The sequence below is a fragment of the Simochromis diagramma genome, unplaced genomic scaffold (assembly GCF_900408965.1).
Source record: "Simochromis diagramma unplaced genomic scaffold, fSimDia1.1 OVJJ01000387.1, whole genome shotgun sequence".
Lineage (NCBI taxonomy): Eukaryota > Metazoa > Chordata > Actinopteri > Cichliformes > Cichlidae > Simochromis > Simochromis diagramma.
The window spans coordinates 996,159-1,014,762 of NW_024387152.1; the positions used below are offsets into that span (position 1 = coordinate 996,159).

Below are 18,604 nucleotides of genomic sequence, written 5' to 3' on the forward strand. Positions count from 1 at the left end.
ACCCTCCAGATCAGCAAGATCATTGATTTTCTCTTGTTTTCTAAGGTGGAGAAAACAACAGAAAGTGAAACCACATCTAGAATCAATACCGGAGCACTCTGCTCTGGAGGTAAGGACATATCTCATCGTGAAAGCCGGTTGCTTTCAACAGACAGGTATAGAACTTGCAAGGTCATTTTCTAAATATAGAGAGAGACCCCAGGGGGAGACATGCAGAGAACGTGAAGAGTGGGTGGAGAAAATGAGAGGAAAAAGAGGGATGAATAGCCAGAATAAGCTGATGAACTCCTTGGTGTGTCATACAGGAGCCGAGTTCTGCAGCAAAGATTAGTTTATTTTTGTTCTCCATTTACATTAACTGCAGTTTCATTAGATGTAAATTCAGAAACATATTCATATTCATTTATACATGTATAAAGAAATGTGTGTGTTTTTGCACTTGGATTTTTGTGGGCTTGAAGCCACAAAGAAACAGGGAGTCAGTATGTTAAGGAATGTACGGATAAAAACAGCTCATCACTGCACGTGTGAGTGTGTTGCATCTAGTAAGATATCACCTGCTGCAGCACCAGCAGAGGTCACACAGGACAAAGCTCCTCCCTGCAGTCATCTGTCATAACTTAGATAAACAACCTCTCTCCCTCACTCGGTCTCGTTCTCACTCTTCCCCTCGCCCAGTCATGCATGAGAAAGGCTGGAGATTTTAGGTGTGCGTGTCTGACACACACATATCCTAGTCGTGCCATAATCATTTCAAAATATTCGTATGCCCTTCTCTTTCAGGAATAATGGTTTCTGCGTAACCTCTGCACTTAGATGTTATCCCGAGTATTAAGACTGTATCCATCATATTTACTTCCTCTAATCCATCTTCAAAAAAAGAAAGAAAGAAAAAACAAACAAACAAAACAGAGTGCCCGGGTAGCATTTTGGAGCATAAGCTCCAATAAATTCACTGGCTATCACAACATGGTACATATTTAATACAGTGAAAAATAATGTTTGCATGGTTATTGCAATCATGTGGGGTCAATAGTTGGGAAGCAATCTAAAGTTTCCCTTTCAGATTTTATCTGGCCTGCTTGGCTAAACATAAAACAGAATCAATGCTCCTATTAGGTTCAGACTTGGCATAACCTGAAGGTAAGAGGGAACTGGAGATGGATCTGGCTATCTGGAAGGGGTTTGGGTCTGTCAAACTGGGTAAACTGTGTGGCATTGATATAAAACTGTTTATACTTTATATGTCTATGGGCATTCAAAGCCCAGCACTGTACCAGCTAGGAAATACCCAATTTATGATTTAGGTCAAAACTTTAGTTACCACTGCATTTTTTGTTTTTTGTACATATATATATATATATATATATACCAAGGGCTCAGAGAAGAGCTCGAGAGGATGTGGAGGGTGAAGGTAACGGTGGTCCCCGTGGTAATCGGAGCACTAGGTGCAGTGACTCCCAAGCTAGGCGAGTGGCTCCAGCAGATCCCGGGAACAACATCGGAGATCTCTGTCCAGAAGAGCGCAGTCCTGGGAACAGCTAAGATACTGCGCAGGACCCTCAAGCTCCCGGGCCTCTGGTAGAGGACCCGAGCTTGAAGGATAAACCGCCCGCAGGGGCGTGCTGGGTGTTTTTTATATATTTATTTATATATTTATTTATTTATTTATATATATGTATGTATGTATTGGTACCCTGGTTTCATCTGAAGTATTACACGATGCCTGTGTGCTATGAAAGTGTGAATTTGACGTATGTCAGACACACTATAGAGTTACAAAGAGTTTTTAGTTTATGTACAGTGAGTGATCACATTTTATTCACCTAAGTGCTTTACAATACAAAAGAAAAACACGACGTTTCCATCCACACATATGCAGATTAGTCACATGCAGTAACACAATAATAAACTCTCCCTCATCCACGGTTCCAGAGATCAGCAGTAACTGAATGTTACAGCTGATGCATGTCTGAAGTTGCTTGCGAGAATAAAGTCGTCCTGCGATGGGAGCAGAAGCAGAGTCCTGTGTATATCGCCTGTGCTGACAGTTCAGTATGTTCAGTGTATCAGACTGCTTTGTCAGTGCTTTAGAATATCTGCAGTATGCTCTGCATATATGTAAAATAAATCCTGAATCATTGTGTAGTAGGTTTCCAACCTGTGATAAAAGATGACTCATCCCTGCCCTGACTGTTGTAACTTATACAGCTCTACATACAACAGTAATTAACAGTGGGATTCCAATAAGACTTCAGTTAGCTGATGATTTTTTTATTTGGTTAAAGAAATAAAACGATTTTTAAAAAATGTATTCATGGTTTAGAACAGTGAATTCTAACATGAAAAACTGATGTTGGATCTTAAAACAAAAACACAAAACAGCTGCAAGAATTAAATAAACCTCACGTCACTATGACCCTTTCTGAATCCCATATTCTATAACATGCTCTAAGTGCACTCTTCCTCATCCCGTGAGTGAAAGTGTGTTTAGATAATTGCTTTCAACATGGTGGTGGAAGATGAATCATTGTTCTACTGACACCCAGCGCGGGATATTGGAAGCTGGGCTTGCTCCTGCATTTAGAAATGGGCTGTGTTCATTTACATTCACAAACATCTGAAGATTTAAGAGTTCCAGGGCATTTATCAGTAGAACCTGATAACACCAGAGTTTCAAATACAGTGCAGTACCGTAAAAAGTATTTGTTCCCTTCCTGATGTCTTATGGTTTGTATTTATCACACTTGCTTCATCATGCTTCAGATCATCAAATAAATTTAGATTTTAAAGATAAATGCAGTTTGCAGATGTAGTTATTAAAATGATTATTTCATTTCGGGGAAGAGGAACGGGCCAAACCTAGCTGTGCTGTTTAAATCCAAACTGTATAAACCAAGTCAGCTTGAGCCTCGTGGCATTAACTGATGCCTGGACATTCTCCTTCAGGATTTTCTGATAGAGAGCAGAATTCATGGTTACATCAATTAGAGCAAGTCATCCAGGTCCTGAAGCAGCAAAGGAGCCCCAGATCATCATGCTACCACCACCATGTCTGACTGTTGGTATGATGTTGTTCTTATGAAATGCTGTGTTGGTTTTGGGACTCAAACCTTCCAAAAAGTTCAACTCTTGTCTTGTCAGTTCACAAAATATTTCACCAAAAGTCTCGGGGTTCACCATGATGTTATTTGGTGAATGCAAGACGAGCCTTGGTGTTCTTTTTCTACAGCAGTGGTTTTAACTATGTAGCTCTCCCATGGATGCCACTTTTGCCCAGTTCCTGTCCAATTTTTGAAACATGAAGGCTGTCCTTAACTCATGCAAGTGAACCCTGCAGTTTTTTTTAGATGTTGTTCTCAGTTCTTTGGTGACCTCCCAGGTCATTGATTTACTCTTGGAGTAACTTTGGTATGCTGGCCACTCCTGGGAAGGTTCCAGGATATCTCCATTTGTGGGTAATGGCTCTCACCAGTGGTTTACTGGAGTCTCAAAGCCTTGGAAATGGCTTTGTAACCCATCCAAAGTGATAGATGTCAGTGACTTTGTTTCTCATCTGTTCCTGGGTTTCTTTAGATTGTGGTGATTCAATTTGAGATCTCTTTCACTTTGTCAGACATGTTCTATGTAAGTGATTTCTCGATTGTGCAGGTCTGGCAGTAATCAGGCCTGGATATGGCAAGTGAATTTGAACTCAACTTTTCAACAAATGAGCTTAATCACAGTTGATAACGAGGTGGGCAATTACTATTTTAAATAGGGCCAGTCAGGTTTGGACAGGTTTTTTCCTTAATAAATAGAATAATTTTTAAAAATGCAATCTTTTAAAGTGTAATCTTTCACACACACACACACACACAAAGCGATCAGGACAGGGGTGTCATACATATAAAGATTAACTATTATAATCATTAGAGAGACATGAATTCCAAAACTATTCAAGACCGTCAAAAATAACTTTGAGCACCTGGGATTTTGTTGTTTTGTGCATTAGCTGTTTAAACGTGTAATTTCCCCTACAATTCTCCCTCACTGTTGTTCACGGTGTTTGGATTCTTTCTATTTATTTTGTGCCTCTCTTTAGCCCAATTCTAATTTGTTATGTGGATATATATCCACATCGGAAACACAACAGAAGCCAAGTCATTAACAACATTTTATCGCTCAAATTTTTTCGGACATTCTCTGCCTCTAAGGGTTTTTCTTCTTCTTCTTCCCCTTAATCTCTTCTGAGCAGCGCGGGTTTTGCTTAGAAACGCTTCCACTCTCTAGTGGGCGATGCTTCCTCTTTAATGTGGAAGAGTGAGGACAGGAGTGTCGGGGGGTGGGGAGCGCAAAGGGATGGGGCGAGGCGCACAAGAAGCTTTTAGTATGCGCTGCAATGCCTAACTGCAGCCCACGCATCTCTACTATGGTGAATTATGGTGAAATATGAGAAACACGGGAAGAGCCGGCAGCTCAAAAACAGTTAGACGTGATGAGATGACACAGCCGCTGGACTGATTAGTCAAATAGGGGAAGAAGGGCACATATGAAGAAATAGACGAACGACCTCAAGACACCTTTTGAGAAGAGAAAAACTGGATTTAACAAAACAATAATAGGCTACATGCGTCTGCACAACAACAAGACAATCGCGGTGAATTCCTGCATGCCATTAGCCTATCTGAAATAATGCTGCCTGTACTCGGACAGATAATGCTATGCTGCTTTGTTTAGTGCATGGAGACTGTTGTGGATTTCCATGATCCGCACAGGATAGGGCTGCAAATGGCTTGAGCATGTCTGGCACCTGCCCCTCCAAACTAACTCCAAACAACATTTCCATTTAATGTCTGAAATGCATGAACTTGGCTGCTTGGACTCACATTTATTAGCAATAGTTTATTTCGCCATCAGAGGGTTGGTTTCATCCATGGAGTTGTGAATGCATTCTGTTTCTTAGTAATGTGCATCACTGGTGTAGTCATATGGATTTTCCCCATCCGAAAAAAAGGATGGTGATATTTACGTTGAAATAATTAAAAAGTAAATTTTTTTTTAAACAACTTAAGAATCAAACAGGTGATTCCGCGTTATTTCTTAAATCTCCTCGGCGGCTTTCACAGTATCTTTTCTTCAGTAAGTCCACTGATGCCAGGCAACAAGGCTGTCGTTGTTTTTGTTTTGGGCGACGGCAGTGTCATGTTAAATTTAACTAACGTCAGGATTTTAAGTGTGTTTAAGTGCAAACCACTTGCCCCCACCGTCATCCCCGACCAGCTTCAGCCTGTAGCGTAGCTGCATCTCGGCATGTGCCCGCTGGTCACTGAAGCGATGGAGGTAACTCCTGCATCCTCACACCTTGTCCCCTCTCCCAGAGCTTCGGATGATATATGAGTGACAGGAAGGAGCTGCTTGGACCGAGGGGAGTGACTCAGGACCGGGCACTCTGCTTAAGAATTACCAGCAGAGGACAGAGACTGTAAATAAGCCCAATACGTGCCTGTGAAAAGTAGCAGGTAGGGGCTTTTGATTGATTGATTTTTTCAGACCTTATTTTAAAAATCAAAAGCTGAAAAAAGTTTTGTTTTTTGTATCTTGTGCACCACCGTTGCTTTTGTGCAGCTGCTAATGAACAGAACAGATGTGTGTTATGTCAAACACGTGAATTGACAAATCTCCCAAAATCTTCTCTACTGAAAAAACTACGAAGTTTATTAATTTAGGTAAGATTTGTTTTCCAGCATTGGTAGGAAATGCTGGTAACACCAGATTTATAGAGGAAACTCATCTCAGAGGCTGTGGAGCACTGAGCTCATAATCAGATTTGTTGGTTGTAATTGCACCCTGTGAGAGTGGATACTGTATTACTGGCCTGCATATTGATCCTGCAGTGTGCTCATATGAGGGGGAACTCATAACCTAATACACAGACACAATGGAGCCAGTGCTCGCAAATGGTTCTGCCCCCACCAACTTGTTATTTTCAAATGCTCTGCTTTCAAGGCTTTGAAGTAACATGGCATTTCTGGGAAATAACAGCAGCTGAAAAATGTTTGGTTTAAAAATTGACAAAATAAGTGGATCATAAATGTTTGCCAGTGAATACAAGTTTCTGAACAAGTTATTTGTTTAAAGTCCCATAAAAAGTAGAGCGTGAAGCATGTGCTGATCACATTAATATTAAACCTACCTCTGCTTTCTGTCTGTTCCTTTTAGCAGGCAAATCTGCCTGACTGTACAAGTGTGTGGAGCCTTTACCTACTTGTGGCCCAGCGTGGCCCCGCCCGGTCTGAAAGCTGCAGGTCCCATCTTCTTCCATCATGACGGTCGCTACCAGCGACCCTGCGGATGAAGCAGCAGCACATCCAGGTCAGCCTCATGACCATTACGACTCGGATCCGGATCATGAATGCTGCGAGAGGGTTGTCATTAACATCTCAGGCTTGCGCTTTGAGACACAGCTGAAGACACTTTCCCAGTTTCCAGAGACACTTCTAGGTGATCCTAAAAAAAGGATGAGGTATTTTGATCCGCTCCGGAATGAATACTTCTTTGATCGGAATCGACCAAGTTTTGACGCTATTCTGTATTATTACCAGTCTGGAGGGAGACTGCGCCGGCCTGTTAACGTGACTCTTGACATTTTTTCTGAGGAGATCCGGTTTTATGAATTGGGTGAAGAGGCTATGGAAATCTTCAGGGAGGATGAAGGTTTTATAAGGGAAGAGGAGCGGCCTCTGCCAGAAAACGAGTTCCAGAGACAAGTGTGGCTTCTGTTTGAATATCCAGAGAGCTCAGGACCAGCTCGCATCATTGCCATAATCTCTGTCATGGTGATTCTTATCTCTATTGTCAGTTTCTGTCTGGAGACACTGCCACTTAATCGAAACGAAGATGAGATGTATAACTCACTCCAGTCCGCATACAACACCACCACTCCATCTGCAAGCTTTTATTTTACAGATCCTTTCTTCATTGTTGAGACGCTTTGCATCATCTGGTTCTCTTTTGAGTTCCTAGTTAGGTTCTTCGCCTGTCCCAGCAAAACTGGATTTTTTGGCAACATCATGAACATCATTGATATTGTGGCAATCATCCCGTACTTCATCACCCTCGGCACAGAACTAGCAGAGCGGCCAGAGGATGGCCAGGCAGGCCAGCAAGCCATGTCTTTGGCTATTCTCCGTGTCATCCGTCTAGTTAGGGTATTTCGTATCTTCAAACTCTCACGTCATTCCAAGGGACTCCAGATCTTAGGGCAGACACTGAAGGCCAGCATGCGTGAGCTGGGCCTCCTCATCTTCTTCCTGTTCATTGGTGTCATCCTCTTCTCTAGTGCGGTCTACTTTGCAGAAGCAGACGAGCCAGTTTCTCAGTTCAGCAGCATCCCCGAAGCCTTTTGGTGGGCAGTGGTTTCCATGACAACCGTAGGCTACGGAGACATGGTCCCAACAACTATTGGGGGGAAGATTGTGGGGTCTCTCTGTGCAATTGCCGGTGTGCTGACTATTGCACTGCCTGTACCGGTCATTGTATCAAACTTCAACTACTTCTACCACAGAGAGACAGAAGGTGAGGAGCAGGCACAGTATCTGAATATGCCAAGTGTGCCTAAAGCCAGCTCAGCTGACGAGCTGAAGAAGAGCGGTCGGAGCGGCAGCGGATCGACTCTCAGTAAGTCTGACTATGTGGAAATCCAAGAGGCAGTGAACCACAGTATGGAGGACTTCAGATCAGAGGCCAGGAAAACAGGAAACTGCACCCTGGCCAACACTAACTATGTAAACATCACCAAGATGCGTACAGATGTATAATGCGAGCTCGGACGATTTACTTCTGCTGGGATCTACAATAACTGTAGTGGGAAGCTAAAGGTCCGCATACTGATAAATGTATGGGGCCCAGTATAGGAGTGCAGAGCAGATCAGTGAGATTAACGTGGAGAAAGGGTCAGTAGAGAAGACCACATCCTCTCCCACATCATGTTCATACTATAGAACTGTCAGCTGTCGTATTCACGACATTGTTAGTGTTTGCATGGAGTTAGTCTTACCTGTGAAAGTAGTTATCCTGCCTCCAACAGTAGCAAAATTGTAGCCTAACCATAATAATCAATAATAACAATATAAAAGGACCACTAATTTTTTTTTATCTTCTTTCTCTAATTGCTGCACAAAGGATGCATGATAACAATATTCCAACAATATTACAGACGTGTCATAACTTATAAAACAGGCCACTCGATCAGCATTCATGGGCAGCTTTAATCTGCTGCTCTAACTGCCAAGGTCCAGATACACAGAAAGATCATTTCAACCAGATCACAGCTGTTCTCTCGAGGGAACACCGAATTAAGAAGCAAAGAACGAGACTGCAGCACCAATATGCTGGTGGCCATGTGCACTAGTATTCATTCCCTTGCTACATCTGGTCTAGTACAAGCTAGCAGAGACAGGTAGATACCAACAGCCTGAATGAGTGCTTTGCTGTAATTCTGTACTGCTATAGCACACCACATTCTTTTCCTGCCATTTCTTCTTGATGAAGTTCAAAACGATTTACAATGTCTATGCAGGGTGCGTGACTCTCTCCACTCGAAGCCTTTTCTTGCCTCTAATTAGTGCAGATTAGCAGGTGAACAGCAGAACACTGAACAGAGTGAATGTCTTAACGTATTCTACTAATGAGTGTGTATAATATAATTAATTTATGATCAACGTGGTCTTATTACATATATTTTCATGGCCTTAATGTTGAATGAAATACTCTTTTAGTGTTCTGGGTGAGTTTCCAGCCTCTTTGCTGTAACTTTAGACACGCAGTTAAACGTGTTCAGCTTGACATCACTGCCCAAAATAAACGTTGCTGTTCTTGACTTCAAAGCATTCCATGTGTGTAGGAATAGATACAATAACTTTTGTGGGCAAATTGCTGACATTCTGTTGCATATATCAACACAGGTTAGGTCTCATGAACAACTGAAATGTATATATGTCATTTTTAAGCTTCAGCTTTAGTGCCAGCATTTGAGTTTACTGCAAGTCTGCTTACGACGTCTTTAGCAGTTAGCTGTTAAAACAGAGTAATCTGACCTAATCAAGCTGCTTCACAGCGTTATCCTTTAATGGCCTCCATCTAAGGCAGACATGAAAAGGGAACATTTGTTTTCCTCTGAAAGTTGTTATGTGGAACCACCTGCTAAATTGTATCTTGGTTTGGCCTAACATATTTAACTAACCAAAACTTTTGCAGTTCTGATTTTGCAAAGCTACATGTCCTCAAAAGTAATCATTGTTGCATGCATTAATATAAATAATATTTGACAATAAAGAAAGGAAAACGTACTTAATTACATACATGGAAAGTTTTAAGCTAGAGAGGGTAGTGTGTTCATGTGGCAGCTTATTAGCTACCTCCAGCATAGGAGATGAAAGATATCAAACTATGATCCACCCTGTGGATGCTAACAACATCCTAAGCTCTTCACTTTTCTATTTGTTATAGTCTGTTGCAGTCACGACCTAGTATCTTTGTATCATGAAAGCGCACCGTCTGCTGCCAGCTCAGTGGATGCACTGAGATTCATAGCTGATCAGTCAGAGTTTTTGCTCACCCAAGTGTATTTGTAATGCTCCAAGGATCTGTCTGAGTGCTGCCATCTCTAACATATAGGTCCATCAACCTCGGTGTGTAATATTTTGTGGGTGAGAGAGCTTATGAGAGAGAAATAGACTCAGACACAAAGAGACTGTGAGAGAAACTTAGAGCTTTCAGAAACACACAAGCTGACGTCACTGCTCTCAAATGCTGCTCCCCTTGTTTCCAGGCTAGAATGACAATGGTGCTCAGTGTTAGCACAGTGTTTACAGCCTATGTACTGCATATATTAAACACATGCACATAGTATATTAAACAAAGCAAACTGAAAGGAAACACTCCGTTGTGATGATGTCCACAAGTGCGTGTGGACCTGTGAGATAAGCTACAGTGTCTGCAAAGGCAAGTTACTGAAGACTTAAAATATAAGGAAGTAGAGCAAAGTCTGTGAAGGGAAGTATGATCATTCAAGTGAGACAACACTGCCGCAATTTTCTCCCTTGTATTTTTCTTATGTGTATTTGCATTACTATGAGCTGCTCCTGTGTACAGGAACTCCTACGTATATATGTCACTTCAGGCTTAGGCTGGACGCTGTCTTTGCTGCTCTTCTTAGCAAGCATACAACACCTGAAATGACAACAAACTCTCAGAGAAACCAACAGCGTGGCACATCAGGATCTAAGTCATGGATAACACGTCTTTGCTGTACTGCACAACACGAGTGGACTTGTACACGGACACACATTCATACAAACACTGGGCATTTTAAAACATACAGACAGTGTACACAGATGCTTACCGTGAGATGTAATCTTATGGACATGTCTGGCAGACGCATTTCTGTGACAGACTTCGCTGCCACAACAGACCTAAACCTGCCGATTGTGGGGTTTGCACAACTGTAGCCATGTAAATGTATCTAAGCTGCTTTAATTATGTCGTCAAGTACCTAATGCTTTAGAACCAGACTCTGCCATGTGTAGGTTCCTGCGTAATAGAAAATCCATGAAACTAATTTGCTTTGTCAGAAATGATAAAATCCTGTTGTTTTTCACTCTGTTTTTGTATTAATTAGCTGCCTTTGAGCCTCAGAAGTGGATGGACTGAGGTTTGATGCAGACCTTGGTCAAATAAATCCTGTCTCAGTACAAAGTTACTCTCAGAAAACCACTCACTCTGCTCTGTCTTCTTCAACTGTTTGACAGGCAAAAACATGTGTGAATGAAATATAAGATAATCCTCAGCTCACTGACTGTGTTGTTGTCTATACTTACAGCTGTCTATGCTCACTATATGTACAAGGATTTATCTGCTATTGTATGCAAAAGAAGGAACTAAGAATCAAGCTGTATATTATTACACCCAAAGAAATATGGATTTGAATGTCTGTCCTTATCATGTCCTATGAACATAAACTAAAAACAGAAAATATCTATTCAGAGATACTTTCATTATTTAAAATAAATGTATATTATAAAGTTATTATGAATTATACTGGTCTCATTGATAATATCAAGAATATATTTATGCTAACATGCAGCTACTGTTGTGTTTTTCTCATGTGGATTCACACCGTGGTGTCCTATAAGCAGCCGTCACAGAAACGATAGTGAAATCGGCTGTGACATCATTTTGTGTGAGAAAGAAAACAAAAAGGAAAAAGCTGTAACAGAGCGTATACATCGAGGGAACCGCTACTGGAGCATCTGCTCTCATGCCCATTACATAAGGTGTATCAACCCTCACCACCTAAATGGCTTCGTGTCCCGCTTTTCTCCTTAAGTGAATCTTGTGCTCTCTGTGGATTACTGAGAAAGCAAAGTGGCCTATTTATAAAACCAGCAAGGAGGGGAGTGAGCGAGAGAGAGCAAAAGGCCCTCGACTTGTAATTCATCAGAGTGGGACAAGTGCAAACATTTCTCTGAATCAGTACCATTTAGCACTCCCCCTTGTACCTGGTTTGTTTCTCCTCACGTCGCCTTGCTCACTTGTGCTCTTATCACTGCTGCTTGAGTAAGTCTGCCTTCCCCTCTCTATTATTTGGCCCTCGGCTTTCATTTCCCACACATTTTCCTCGTGAGTTCATCTGTCTCCCTCTCTGCAGCGCTCTAAACACTAAATGATGCACAGTGGATGATTTGATCCCCCTTCCCAGACATATATCAGTATAATTTTCTCTCTGGACGTCTCAGTAGGCTGGGTCCGGAAAGTCAGCTAAGGACAGCAGTGGGAGGAGGTAACTGATGGTGTTTTCCCACTGATTGTTATCTGATTGGATTAAACATCAACTCACCCATATAGCCAATATTCCAGTCATATTGCCCACTAGTGGTTCCTCCTGCCTTGCTTGCAGGGTTATTGTCTCTTGTCTTTAGTGACGCTTTGGGGCAATTTTAATTACTCTTGATTTAGTGGCCTTGAAAAGTAGTGACATTCATTCACAATATTACCAATATGTTTTCTTATAGCTAGTCATTTTGATTGACATAAGTGCATTTGCTCTTATGCTGTATGAGGTAATATCTATTAGGCCAAGAGAGTGTCTCATGTGCAGGACATATTTCCCCGATGTACTGTGAGCTGATTTATACCCGAACATGCAGCCCTCTTAATAGCCTGAGTGCATCTTTACATTCATGTGTGTGGAGGAGGGGAGTTTCCTTTTTCATCAGTCCTGTATGGATGGTGAAAGACCCCGTTTTAATAACACTAGGTTTTCTTTTTTCTGTTCACAGGTTTATGATTTAAACAGCTAGAGGACTGTGTTATGTGTACACTCCATAATCATATTGGGTAAGGAAGACAAAGATAAATACATAAACCTATAAAAAGGTTCATTAATATGCCAGATATTAGATGGTGGATGGTTGACAGCCTGTCTGTGCTTTAGATGACCTGATGTTATTTATAGCTTTGACATAAAATCTATAGCCAGCTTTCACGATATACCTTTGCTTCCAGTGACCTGTTAATCTTCAGTGTTCACTTTAATTGTTGCAGCTGACTTGCTTTGACACCCATTAATAAATCGATCCACATAACAGAGACACGTGATTGCGGCGAAACAAAGACTCAACTGCTAATGTTCCAACTTCCCTGTCTTACTGAGCTCCGTCTGTCTTTCATCTGTCCATCTGTGGTGTTGGATTCCTAGCGAAAAACTGCTCCACTACCTCTCCAACCAGAGCTTGATTATAAGGTCATTGTTTAGTTTATCTCTATATCTTTATTTATAGACAGACACATACTCACAAACCTCATTACATTAATATTTTGTGTAATCCCCCAGGTGGTGGTTTTGCTCTTTCTTTCAGTTCTCCATCCACATTTTTCCAGTAAATGTCCCCACCCACACACCAATAAAACACAAGCCACTAAGAACACACTCAGATATCTAAAACTAATTTAATCCAGGATACAAAACGCTGATATGATGATCGAGCATTCTGGGATAAAAGACATATTCACTCAGGGCTTCATGTTCCATTATGTCATATTTCCACATAATAGGAACACAGTGAGACTGGTCACTACTTCAGACAACAAACTGATACATTTACTTTCCTTTTTAACCTCGTTTGACTAATAGAACATGGCATCTGCAAATCCTGCTGTTTTCATGATTTCCTCAAGTGTGAAATTTGCATGCAGTGAGATTGTTTCAAAGTTGGGACGCACATCAACATTCTTGGGTTTGATACATGAACTGAACCCGACTGAAGTGCCTTTCGTTCATCAGCTGTGCGGCTTTCTATTAGTTGGATTGGCAGACTCGAGTGGGCTGCTTCACCTTATGCCTCCTTCATGCGTTATTTTCATCTGCCCCCTGGTGTCGACAAGGTGGCATGACAGTGTTAACTGAACCAATGTGTCTGTGAAGGTTCTCAGTCATCCAGGTCATCGTAGTCAAAGGAGCTTGCCAAGAAAAGCGTCTGGACTTCTTTAAGTTACTTGAAGACGTTTCATCTCTCATCTGAGAAGCTTCTTCAGTTCTAAGGTTAAATGGTGGAGAGTCCCAGATATAAACCTAGTGGGAGTTTCCCCCCACAGAGGGACAAAGGACCCCCTGATGATCCTCTAATCGCCTGAGCCAAGGTGTGAAACTGGGTGTGGGTCCCAATCAGCCAGAGTTTCGGGTGAGCTCATTGTGAAACCTGGCCCCACCTTATCATGCGAATTCCTGAGATCAGATGGCCCAGGATGTGAGTGGGCGTTAAGGCGTCTGGGAAGGGAACTCAAAACTGGATTATAGATGGCAGAGAGTTGGTGTCGTAAGCCCCGCCTCTGTTCAAAGATGGTCGCTCACAGTGGACATAGATGCTTCTTTCACTCCTCTTTCAAACCATCTGTCCTCTCTGTCCAAAATGTGAACATTGGCATCCTCGAAAGAGTGACCTTTGACCTTTAGATGCAGATGGACTGCTGAGTCTTGTCCTGTGGACCTTAAAGAAGTCCAGACGCTTTTCTTGGCAAGCTCCTTTGACTAACTGAACCAATATTTTATTTTATTTATTTGATGGAATGATTTTATTACTTTCTCTGTTTTGGGTTAATGCATAGAAGACAGACATTTCCCAAAACTAATGTGAAAAAATAGGAGGCTTGACCAGCTTGTATCCCTTTTAAGAATGAAAAAGCACCAGCAGCAGAAAATAAGATCAGAAATACGACTACTACTACTACTACTACTACTACTAAGAATAATAATAATAATAATAAAAATAATAATAATAATAATGCAGTACCAAGAAACTAGATACATACATACACATATTTTTTTAGTACTTATGTCGATTTGAGAAATGTTTCTTGCTTTTTTTGGTTTTGTGTATCTGCCAGTAAGTCGGGGGAGCAAATTATATCTACTTCCTCTTGTCCTCCACCCAGTCATTGCTCACATTTGAGATCCAGCACAGTATTAGAGTCTTAATATATCCTACTTCCATTAATAATTCCTAAGCTCAACAATCATGTCCTGTCCCCTTTCTGGGCTTCTTTTTCTTTCTTGTTCTTTTCTTTCTGTCTTTCTGCAGCTTTTTTCAACCTTCTCACAGATTCAACTTTGTGTCAGTGAAGAAATTATTTTCTGTCTGTATCTTTTGTTCCGTTCCACTCTTACAACACTGCAAACAGAAAATTTCAGATATGCATGTGTTGCCATATTTCCATTAAGAGATTTGGTTAGTGCTCCTTTGTTCTTTATGCACATTTGTGCATCAATCAACTAATATCTGAGTAATTTTTCCATCACTAATCTGCCTCAAACAGAAAATAAGGACTTTAAAACCTCATCATTTAAGGATGTAGCACATTGAAGATATCAGTTAGCCTTCTAAAAGGGTGTCAAACAGCAACTTATTCATCTCATGATAAATTATTTTAATAATATTAGATACAACAGACATGAAATCCTCTTTTTCCCTATGTTTTCCTATCACATCCCATTGTCTCATAAGTGTTGTCTTTGTAGTTGACTTGCCCTGCTTTGTCTGAGTTATTTTTGTCACACGAATGAAATAAGAGTTGATAGTAACAGCTTTGGGAGGGGAAATAGAAGTGTGAATGAATGAGAGAAGCCCAGTAGCTCAGGCCTGCTGAGACATGTAGCGCAGGATTCCCATAAGAAGAGAGCAATGCTCATGAGTATGAACTGAGATTGTTAAAACAGACTTATCCAGAAATGGCCCCATGATCGACAGGCGACCTGTCCAGGGGGTAACCTACATCTTTCCTTATGATAATTGGGATAGCCTCCAAGTCCCATATGGCTTTGAATAATAATAATTTATAAAAAAAAGTTAAGAAAATGGACAGATGGATGTGTGCCTGTGTTGTCTGGATAGCAGTAAGAAAACTATGAGATACATGTTTATATGTTGGAGTAAGTCCAGTCTTCAAACAGAGTAGTGAGGTAAATTATACATTGCTGAATGATGCAGCATAAATCTGAGGGCATATCCTAAGTATTTGCAAATGTAGGCTACATAACACTGAAATTAGGACAAGATTACACTTAGTGAATAGTCAAAATGGATATCTGCTCTCTTCACTTCAGATTTAGAAAGATGTAGATGAGATCGTTACATAACCTAACTGTGGCCAGTCTGCTAATCTAAGTCCATTTAGCAAAAAAATGCATAGGTCACTGACTCAACAATGCCTATGGGAAAATAGACAGGGTTTATCTTTGGGAAAGGATCAGGAGAAGCTATTTTTGGCAACTTAAATGACGAATTTGGGGTTGTAATGTTTCTGTTTATCATATTTGTACTGTTTCCTTAAATGTCCTAATTAACTGTGGTTTTCAATGATTTATATCCAAAAGGGAGGCGGCCCAGCTGTCTGTTTTCTTTATCACTTCTGCACTGCTACTCTAGGTCTGGGAGACATTGAAAAGGATTACAAAATCATTCAAAGTGGGGAAATTACAATAAGATAAAAGCATACAATGTATTACAAACATACCTTTTATTCATAAATGACTCTGAAACAACTTTTCATTTCTTTTCTTAAATAAACAGATAAGAAACTAGTGTAGGGGAGAAGCAAACGGACACATGTATGGTGGGAAATGTGTTATGATCAAAATTTATGCTGTTGTGATCAAAATGACATCATCATGAATAAATATACTGTGTGAATGGTGTCGTAACAGGTTAAACTGCTGTTACATACAAATAAATGCGTAGACTGTTTCCCAAAGAGCAGTCCCACTAGTAGCCTACAGGGGGCAGCCTTCATCCTTACAGGGATATCAACCTCACGTGACTGTGTTGATCCCAGACAGTGGCTTCCCCTCCCCAGCCTGAGGCTGTTCCCTGGTCCAGAGGTCAGCCTGTGAAAGTATCTGTGCCAGCCACATCTATTTAAACACTGATGATTAGACATTAGGATCCAGCTCTGCAGTCAGTATATCTTATTCAATCAGCAGGAGTATCTTTTTGACCTGAGTGGCTCATTCAATATGCAAGATGGGGCTTCAGTGAACGTGCAGTAGAACTGTTTTCCAATGAAAAACCACATAAACCCAGGTGCTTCACATTAATCTGGGGTCTGCATCTAAATGGAGCAGAATGTTCATCGGTTTAATTAGTAACACCTGCTTTATGCTTTTATTGTCTAAACGGCTGCTCTGGAAAATGGGTTCCTGGAAATAAAAGGAAATCAGAGTAAGTGGGAATTCCACCTTAAAACATTACTCACATATTTAATTCAATGTCTGATTTATTTTATTTGTTAAGTGTTATTTCAGTACAACAGTCCGCTCAAGACAATTTGAACTGGCAGGAAGAGACACCTCAGGAAATATGAATACTCACCGGCCACCTTTTTAGGTACAGCTTGCCAGCCAAGGTGCTGGAACCACATCACGTCTCAAAGGTGATCTATTGGGTTGAGATCTGGTGACCGTTGATGTCATCTGAGTAAAGTGAACTCACTGCCATGCTCAAAAAGGCAGTTTGAGATGTTTTAAACTCTGTTACATAGCATGTTATCTCGTTCGAGGCTTTGTTGTTTGAACAAAAAAGCTGCTGGTGCTAGGGAGCCCAAAGTCAGGGGCGGATCTACAGGGGTGGCATGGGGTGGCATGTGCCACCTAAAATAATGTCTTGTGCTACACTAGTTTTGCATATGACAATGTTGTTTATTAAAATAAGCTAGCATTAACACTTTGAGCCTAGCTTCAATTAACATTCAATATAATTTCTACAACTTGCATTTCAAGTTATGAAAATAATTGAGTGAACATGTTTGTGTTTTTTACAGTAAAAGCTGTAACTTAACCCAATAAATCAGGAAAAAAAACAGTTTTCAATTTTTGGTGAAAAGTGTTTCATGAAAGTGCAGATTTCTGGCATTTTGTGTAACTTTAAGCAACAATTTAATTATTTCTGATAAAAAAAGAGTGTATGTATGGGTGGCTGTGGCTACAGTGTCGCTGCCATCATCAGTGTGTGAATGTGTGTGTTAACTGGGGGATGACTGAATGTGTAAAGCGCTTTGGGGTCCTTAGGGACCAAGTAAAGCGCTATACAAATACAGGCCATTTACCATTTTACTGCATTTGGTGTATTTTAACTATCCATTCACTTCCACTTATCCTTTTCAGGGTCGTGGGGGGTGCTGGAGCCTATCCCAGCTGTCATGTACATCCTAGACAGGTCCCCAGTCATCGCAGGCCTAACACACAAAGACAGACAACCATTCGCACTCACATTCACACCTATGGGCAATTTAGATTGATCAATTAACCTATCCCCACTAACTGCATGTCTTTGGACTGTGGGAGGTACCCGGAGTACCCGGGGAGAGTCCATGCAAACACGGGGAGAACATGCAAACTGATGGGGGAATTGAACTCAGGACCTTCTTGCATATTACATGTAACACCAGCATATGTGTAAAAACATGGCTTTCATTTTGCCACTAAATTTGATATTCATGGCACCCTCGTGCCAAAATTTCTAGTGAAATTTTCCTAGGGTGAAATCCTCGGCCCAAAGTGTGACAAGAAAATATCCCACACACCATTATAACACCACTGTCAGCCTGAACTGCAGACACAAGGCAGGTTGAATGTGTTCTTTCATGTTGTTTACACCAAATTCGGACTCTACCATCTCAAATCTAAGGCAGAGATGGAGACTAATCAAATCATGCAGCCTTTATCCAAGCTTTTACTGTTCATTTTTGGTGAGTTTGTGTGAATTATAGCCTCAGTTTCCTCTCCTTAGCTCACAGAACTGGCAACAGGACTGGTGTTACCATTACCTTCCTATCTTGGAAGCAGTCTGTCCATTCTCCTCTGACCTCTGACATCAACAAGGCATTTTTGCCCAGAGAATTGTCGCTCACTGGATATTCTCTCACTTTTTCTTTTTTTTTTACCAATACCTGAAAAACCTAAACCAGCAGATCAGCAGTTTCTAAAATACTCAGTCACATAAATTACCTTTCTTCCCTATTTTGATGCTCAACTTCAGTTTGAGCAGTTGATCTTAACCATGTCAACACAGCT

At 41.0% G+C, this 18,604-nt stretch overlaps 1 protein-coding gene across 2 annotated transcripts; it reads left to right on the plus strand.

Annotated features, from left to right (window-relative positions):
- Nucleotides 1-3,998: 3,998 nt before the first annotated feature.
- kcna2b (potassium voltage-gated channel, shaker-related subfamily, member 2b) lies at nt 3,999-11,029 on the plus strand. 2 transcript variants are annotated; one of them, XM_040048107.1, is made up of 3 exons: nt 3,999-4,639; nt 5,361-5,501; nt 6,202-11,029. In XM_040048107.1, exon 3 carries the CDS (start codon nt 6,306-6,308, stop codon nt 7,797-7,799), a length of 1,494 nt encoding a protein of 497 aa, XP_039904041.1. In that variant the 5' UTR covers nt 3,999-4,639; nt 5,361-5,501; nt 6,202-6,305; the 3' UTR covers nt 7,800-11,029. The 2 variants fall into 2 exon arrangements, with proteins under 2 accessions (XP_039904041.1, XP_039904040.1); XM_040048106.1 differs by having other exon boundaries at nt 3,999-5,501.
- The last annotated feature ends 7,575 nt before the right edge of the window (nt 11,030-18,604 follow it).